We start from the raw sequence: 8,017 nt of genomic DNA on the forward strand, positions 1-8,017 counted from the left end.
AAAAAAAAAAAAAAAAAAAAAAAAGAAGAAGAAGCACGTCAAGCCAAAGGCAAACTTTGCATTGGCCTTCAGTGATGGTTAACTAAGCTGGCAGAAGCCCCATCTTTGGGCAGAAGTCAGTGGCTTTGGTGAATTTGTCCCCGATAGCTTCCATCATTTTTTTAAAAATGTTTTTATTTTTTAGTGTTTCACTTTTTAGCCTAGGCTGCCTTGTCTCTTTGAATCCACTGTGTAGTTGAAGTTACCCTCAAACTCTCTATCCTCTTGCCTTAGCCACCCAGGTGCTGAGACTGCAGACCTGAGCCACCCTGTTCACCTTTGTCATATTTTGTAACGATAGCCCGATAGTCATGTTAGAGGATTTTAAACTATATTTTAACATAGAACCCCCCAAATGCTTTGTGAAGTATTTTTCTGGTTGGGTATTTAATTAAAGGAGTAGAAAGACACATACGGGGTCTGAGAGATGGCTTATGATGGCAGACATGACCTAAATTTTGATTCCCCAGCACCCATGTAAAGGCCAGGCACATCTGTGTGTATCTAACTCCAGAGCTCACTTGCTACCCATCCAGCCAAAACACATCTCAGGTTCAGAAATAAGGTGGAGAATTTGATTGAGGAAGACATTTGGATATCAGCCTCTGGTGTGCATGAGCACACACACACATGCACGCACAGGCGTGTGCATTTCACACGAAATGCTACAATACAGATTTGAGGATGCTGTTTATTCAGCATTTTTTGAGCGCCTCTCCCCCTCTAAGCTTTCTGTAGGCGTTGTGAAGCTACAAAGATAATGAGTAATTACTTATCTAGTGGGAGAGACAACAAAATCCACCAGTGTTTTCCAGCCTCGAGGGCTCATTCGTTAACTATATTAATTTATGCATACTTGCCTCTTCCCTTTTCCTGGCCATGAGAAATTTTGTTTGGTATACGTTTGGCATCCAGTCAGTACTGTTGATAACAAACATGGGAAGGGCTATACAGAGAAGGCATTGAGCAAACCTTAGCTGTGGGTGAGGTAAGGCTGCCCACGGGCGGCTGAGGATCTGCTGGGAATCTGTTTGTAGAACTTGCAGGGATCAGATTTGGAATGGCTATGATAGCTGTAGTCTTGTGACCTTGTGTCACTGGTCACTAAGGCTAAAGAACCTACCACTTGACTAGCCACAACTTCGTATACATTAAATACAGATTGCTCAAAATGAACCATGAATGTGTATACATTAACTGCAGATTTTTCTTTTTCTTTCTTTAAACCATTAACTTGGGCTGGAGAGATAGCTCAGCACTTATGAGCACTGGCTCCTCTTTCAGAGGACCTGGGTTCAATTTCCAACACCCACATGGCAGCTCACAATGTCTATAATTCCAATTCCAGGGGATCCAACACCCTTATACAGACATGCATGCAGGCAAAACATCAATGCACATGAAATAAACGAATTAGTCTTTGACTTAATGCATTGTAATAGTGTTTTGCTAAAGACTATGGCCCACAAAGAAAGGACTACTTGCTTGTCTTGGAGAACCAAGACAGGTTTGCTGACAAGGTGGGTGGGGCGAGCAGAACTATGTAAGTGAAGATCCCAGGAGCTCAGGTCTTCAGTTATGAGTAGGAGTCTGAGAGTGATGTGTGGAAAGGCAGGAAAGCTCTCTAGTGAATGGGTGGCCTAAGCTACAGTTAGACGTGTGTGGTTTGAAATGCAACTCTATTGATGGAATTCTACTCCTTTTTTTTGTGTCAAAGTACTGATAACTGATATTTTACTTCCCGATTCCTTTGTAGCCTCCACTCTAATATACTAACTGGTATTTTTTTTTCTCTAAAGAAAAAGGTGGTTATTACCAATCTGAATGGCCACACCGCTCGAGTCAACTGCCTGCAGTGGATACGTACAGAGGATGGCTGTAAGTGTTGATCTCAGATGCTTTTTGATAAAGTGTGGTTAGTAGTTTTTCTTTCATTGCTCTTCATATTTTAGCATTTCCTTCACTGACGTTATATGTTTGGAAAAAATTTTCAAAGGTCTACCCAGTGAAATGGCTGACTAGTGTTTTTACTTGACCTCAGGTGAAGCATGGATATACCCTGTGCCATGGCTTCTGATTGAAAAACCTGTGAGCAGGGCATAGATGGAGTTGACCCAAGTCTGTTCTGCCATAGATAGACCATTGCTTTATTTAGTTAAGACCTTGTACCTCTGTTGCACTGGATGGCATTGTCTGAAAAGTAAGCGACTATACTGGATCAGAGGACTCCAGGTGATTCTGAGATGTGTGAGGCCCATGTTGTTTTCATCACACTAACAAGTGTAGTCATTCACAGACTGTCATGAGTGTGCTGTATGGTTTTCTATCAGCCACTCAACCTGTGATACTTAACAGACTAAACAAAGAAGCAGATATGAAGGAAGCTTAAGCTGTTTTTTAACATAGCCAGACATTAAAGAGCCTTGTAGACATACAACATTGTGCCTTTGTTCTTATTAATTTTTTATGGTTCTAACATTAGAATTCTTTAGCTCCTATAAAAATTTGTATTAACCTTTGTCTGAGTTAGGGCTTCTATTGCTGCAATGAAACACCATGACCACAAGTAAGTTGAGGAGAAAAGGGTTTATTCGACTTCCAGAGTACTGTTCACTATTGAAGGAATTCAGGGCAGGAACTGAAACAGGGCAGGATCCTGGAAGCAGGAGCTGATGCAGAAATCCTGGAAGGGTCCTGCTTACTGGCTTGTTTCCCCTGGCTTGCTCAGCCTGCTTTCTAATAGAACCCTGGTCCACCAGCCCAGGGATGACACCACCCACCATGGGCTGGGCCCTCCACCATTGATCACTAATTGAGAAAATGCTGGATAGCTGGATCTTATAGAGGCATTTCCTCAACTGAGGCTCCTTCCTCTCCAATGCCTAGTTTGTTTCTGACACAAAACCGGCCAATACAACATATTTTGTACATCAGTAATTAAATTACTTTTTAAAAAGATTAATTTATTTATAGTACAGCTACTCTGTAGTATAGTACAGCTACTCTGTAGCTGTCTTCAGACACACCAGAAAAGAGCATTGGATCCCATTACAGATGGTTGTGAGCCACCATGTGATTGCTGGATTTGAACTCAGGACCTCTGGAAGAGCAGTCAGTGCTCTTAACCGCTGAGCCATCTCTTCAGCCCCATTAAATTACTATTGCCAGTGGGGTTAGGGTACATGTCACACACAGTGCATGTGGAAGAAGTCCATCTACCTTTCAGGGTTTGGGGATCAAACTCAGGTCATAGGTTTGTATAGCAGGTGCCTTTACCTAATGAGCCATCTAGGTTGTGTAATTATTGTTGTTTTTTAAAGACTTGGTTTCACTGTGTAGCTTTGGCTGGCTAGAACTCACTATGTAGATCATACTGGCCTCAAATCCACAGCACTGCCCCTGTCTCTTTCTCCTGCTTGCTGGGGCTAAAGGTGTGTGTTCCCAGGCCCAACATCATTGTAGTTTTTTTTTTTGTTTTTTTGTTTTTTTCTTTTTCTGGTTTTTCGAGACAGGGTTTCTCTATAAATACTGAATGTCCTGGAACTCACTTTGTAGACCAGGCTGGCCTCGAACTCAGAAATCCACCTGCCTCTGCCTCCTAAGTGTTGAGATTAAAGGCGTGTGCCACCACTGCCTGGCTATCATCGTAGTTTTTAAATGAACTATTAAGGAGTATTTTTTAGTTTTAACTTCTAATACTGACACACATCGCCCACATTCCGAGCTTTTTAGGGTTTTCAGAGAGTGAAGTAGAACACAAGTTTAGAATGCTTGACTGTATTGGATTCCCCCTCATTTAAGATTCCCTGACTCCAGGATTTTCCATTACCTTATTGGTTGCTGTAAACTCTCAGTCCTGTGGAATTCTCCCAGTTGTCCTTCTGGATCTACTGTCCTGTAGTCCTGTACTATGAGGTAACTTCCTTCCCGTTCTGCATTATGATCCAGGTACAAATGCAGAATTTGCTTGAATTGGTGAGACTTCTATGGTTTTATCTGTGATATTAAAAGAAAAAGCTTAATACATTCACTACCTATCTCAATTGGCAAATCAGAGTAACTCTGCATCAAGTCAGTAAAGCCACCATATAATACAAAGGACAGCTTGTATGTATGTGCAGAGCCCAGCTGTAAATATATTAATTGCTACCACTTACTATCAAAGACTGCTAGAATCACCTCATAGGTTGTTGCTGTGACATATTAATTTTACCTTCCATTTAAAAGTGACGTTACATTAAATGAGTTATATGTTACACTATAGCCTGTGATTCTCTAATAAGGCTCTGTCACCAGATAATTTAGATTTCCTAAAAACTTGATTATGAAAGTAACTTGATTTAAGAAAAGGTGGTAACTCATTCCTTTAGTCCTAGCACTCGGGAGGCAGAGCCAGGTGGATCTTGGTGAGTTCCAGGCCAGCCTGGTCTACAGAGGGAGTAGACAGCCAGGGGCTACACAGGGAAACCCTGTCTAGAAAAACAAAAACAAAAACAAGACAAAAAACCCAACCAAACAAAACCCAGAAAAACAAGAAAGAAAATAACTAGGTAAAGAGATGGTATGAATGCAAATAATTACTGAGATACAACTTTTTCAGCCCCTTCCACTGAGCTGGTGTCTGGAGGATCTGACAATCGGGTGATTCACTGGGAACTGGAGAATAATCAGGTCAGTAGCTGTGTCTCATTCTAAGAAATGATATTTACTTTTCAAGTTTGAGCTCTCATTTCTGGCTTGTTGTTTTCTTTATTTATGAAGTGCCCTAATTTCTTTCTTATCTATGAACATTATTTGCTTATCTATAACCCATATACTTTATTGTTTTTAAATCCGAAGATAAAGTCCCAGCACAAAGAAGGGGAAGTGGACACAAAGTCCCACACCTAACTAAGAAGCTCTTTGTAGTTGATAGCTTCTGGGAAAGAGAAAATCGACTTCTACAATGGCGTGTTGCTGGATTTTTCATACTCTAGGCCAGGCCATGTCCAGGAGTAGCTGGTCAACAGAAAACAGACATGTGCACAGACACACATAAACAGCACACACATACACACTTTCTGAGACAGTGTCACTATATGCCCTCATCTAGCCTTAAAGACAGGATGACCTAGACGGCTGGAGTTACAGCTGTGTGCAGTCTCCCAGCTGGGAGGCCTGTATCCTTCCTCTAATTTCTGCTTCCAAATTTATGTGCTGTCACTTGTCCCGGTGACTGATCTCATGCGAGCTGTTCTGTTTTTAATAATGACAGACATTTTGGTGTAGTAAATGGGTAGCTGCTGTCAGGTGTATGTAGATCTGTAGTTGTAAGTGGTGTTCCACACACTGTGTGATGACGTGATGGGCCTCTTTGATGAGTAGTTGGGTTGTTTCTAGTTTTAGGCAAAGACTAAAAAACGTGAAACAAGTAGTTGTGCTGGTTTTGAACATTACCCTACAGAGTACATACAGCAGAGCCTTCCTGTTGTGAGTCAAGGACATCATCTTGAGGGTAGAGTGGACTTGAATAACGAAAATCCAAAGTGGTCGCAGCCCAGGTGTGTGAACTTGCTGCACCTCCCAAACCATGGATGACTTTTGAGTTGGAGTGCAAAGTGGAGGGTAACTGTCTTGGGAAAAATTTAGGGGGTGAGGATTCCAAGTAAGAAAAACATTACAGGAATGACCTTGCCATTCCCATTTAAAATCTCTTAACATCCCATTGAATTCAGAGGAGACAGTTTTGGAAACGTTACTATATAATACATGTGTGCAGAAGAAGAGGAGAAGATCACATTGAGTACTAGCTTTAGGAGTTTGTGTTTAGGCTGTCCATGTGGTGCAGGCCATATCGTCGGCACTTAACAGGCTGAGGCAGGAGAATTATGAGTTCAGTGTCACTATAGGCTATACAGCAGAACACTGTCTCAAGGTTTTTTGTCTCAAGGCTGGGGTACAGAGGAGTGGCAGAACAGTTGCCTACTATGTATGAGGCCCAGGATTTTGCTAATGGAGTACGTCAATTACTGTGAGAGCAGTGCTAACAGCATAGGAGAAACAGGAAGGAAGAAGGGGTCTAAAGACTCTCAGCACTGACAGGTTAGTTACAAAATAAATTGGGACTATGATGGACAGGGAGATGAGTAAGTAAAACTTCAGTTCTTTCTTAGGGCCCCAGGGAAAGGCGCTTCTGCAGAGAAAAATAGGCAAGTAGGAAGCTACAGAACCAGGTGCAGTCATGTCATGGGAGCTGCTGGCTCTATGACCAGACTTACTGCCCCATGCCCCCAACATGAGGTACCGGAAATAGAGGGCCAAGTAGAGATGGGTTTTGGAGCCACCTGCATTTGAGTGCGAGCAGAATGCCACCTACTCCCACTTGGCCCAGTCTTAGCAGAAGAATCCAGGGAGAAGTGAGCTATTATTTTTGAGACCTGAAGAGACAGACTTGCCAGGCTTTTCCTTAGTGCTTCTCTAAACTCCTAGTGACGGGACAGTCAACTGAGGGAGGAGTGAGGCCAGACTGAGTGGGGTGGGGGTGTGAAAGGAATTGGGGTTCAAGGGAAAGGCATCCTTGGGGTTGGGTACCTACTCTTGTATTTCTGTGTGCACAGTGCTCAGTGCACCTCTCATCTTGTGTAGCTGAGGATGATGTTGAACTAATGATCCCCCTGTCTCTACCTCCCAAATGCCAACATTGCGAATGTACAGCTTTCATATTCTATCTACGGTCTCCTGATCTTGATTTTCTGAGACAGTCATTTGATAGCCCAGGCTAGCCACAGACTTTATCAACCTCCTGAGTTCTGGATTAGAGACATGAGCCAGCCCAGTTTTATAATTCCTTTGTTCTCATAACACGTGTGTCATTCCTGATTCAGGTTTTAAAATCAGTCCGTCTCCAAGGCCATGAAGGACCTGTTTATGCTGTACATGCTATTTACCAGAGTGGGCCATCCGAAGGGGAGCAGCATGCCCTGATAGCTTCTGCAGCTTCAGATTCTACTGTGCGAATCTGGTCTAAAAAGGGGTCTGAAGGTAATCTAGGGAAAAGAAGTAGAAATTGTGAAATGAGTAGCAACTACAAGAACACACATAAGTTCCAACATTTTAAGCATCTTTAGAATATTACAATTCTAATGTGAATGTGTTTCTTTTTGGCTTTTTCAAAATATCCCTTATCCAAACTATTTGACTAAGTAAACTCCTCCTAATTTTTAAATGAGCTATTTTGTTCTCTCTAATTTTGTTGAAATTTAACAAGTTAATTTCCCAAGATGACTGAGGCTTGGGGTTGACGTCTCTCCCTCTGTCTCCTGGCACCCTGACTAGTGATAGCACACAGCTTCTTTTCTTAGAGAAGCTGAGAGGCAGCTGCTCATGGTGAGTTTTGTTTTTCAGTCAAATACCTTCAGACCTTGAGCTTCAGGGATGGATTCGTTCTTTCTGTCTGCCTGGCTATTTTGCCTGGTACTAATGGTAAGTGTCCTGCTATTTATTAAAAGAATGCATAAAGAAAATACTTGGAGCCTTGACTTTGTATCTGTTACATTTATTTCTCTTGTGTTGGTGATCCAGCTGATAGCCTCACACATATTCACACATAGCTCTTTACCACTGAGCTCCCAGTCCTGTATCTAAATGTGCTTATGAAATAAACTGGGTGTTGAGAGAAATGTCTGTAACCTCAGCATTAGGGAGATAGAGGCAGAGGATCGGGAGTTCAAGGCCAGCCTGGGCTACATGAGACTCTGACTCAGAAATAGAAGAACAAATAGAGATGGTTAAAATGTAACATTTATTACAGTATTCAACACCTAAATCTAGATCATAAAGTTAAGGACAATGTACTGGCTAGTTTTGTGTCAACTTGACACAGCTGGAGTTATCACCGAGAAAGGAGCTTCAGTTGAGGAAATGCCTCCATGAGATCCAACTGTAAGGCATTTTCTCAATTATTGATCAAGAGGGAAAGGCCCCTTGTGAGTGGGACCAT

The 8,017-nt window shown here is 42.1% G+C and overlaps 1 protein-coding gene across 1 annotated transcript in view; it reads left to right on the top strand.

Annotated features, from left to right (window-relative positions):
- The window catches only part of LOC110284808 (elongator complex protein 2), a 33,801-nt gene that overhangs the window by 1,465 nt on the left and 24,319 nt on the right, over window positions 1-8,017 (top strand). The window contains exons 2-5 of the mRNA XM_021150718.2: window positions 1,839-1,917; window positions 4,640-4,710; window positions 6,903-7,059; window positions 7,423-7,500. Coding sequence (XP_021006377.1) covers window positions 1,839-1,917; window positions 4,640-4,710; window positions 6,903-7,059; window positions 7,423-7,500 — 385 coding nt within the window. The remainder of the gene's footprint in view (window positions 1-1,838; window positions 1,918-4,639; window positions 4,711-6,902; window positions 7,060-7,422; window positions 7,501-8,017) is intronic.

The sequence above is a fragment of the Mus caroli genome, chromosome 18 (assembly GCF_900094665.2).
Source record: "Mus caroli chromosome 18, CAROLI_EIJ_v1.1, whole genome shotgun sequence".
Taxonomy (NCBI): domain Eukaryota; kingdom Metazoa; phylum Chordata; class Mammalia; order Rodentia; family Muridae; genus Mus; species Mus caroli.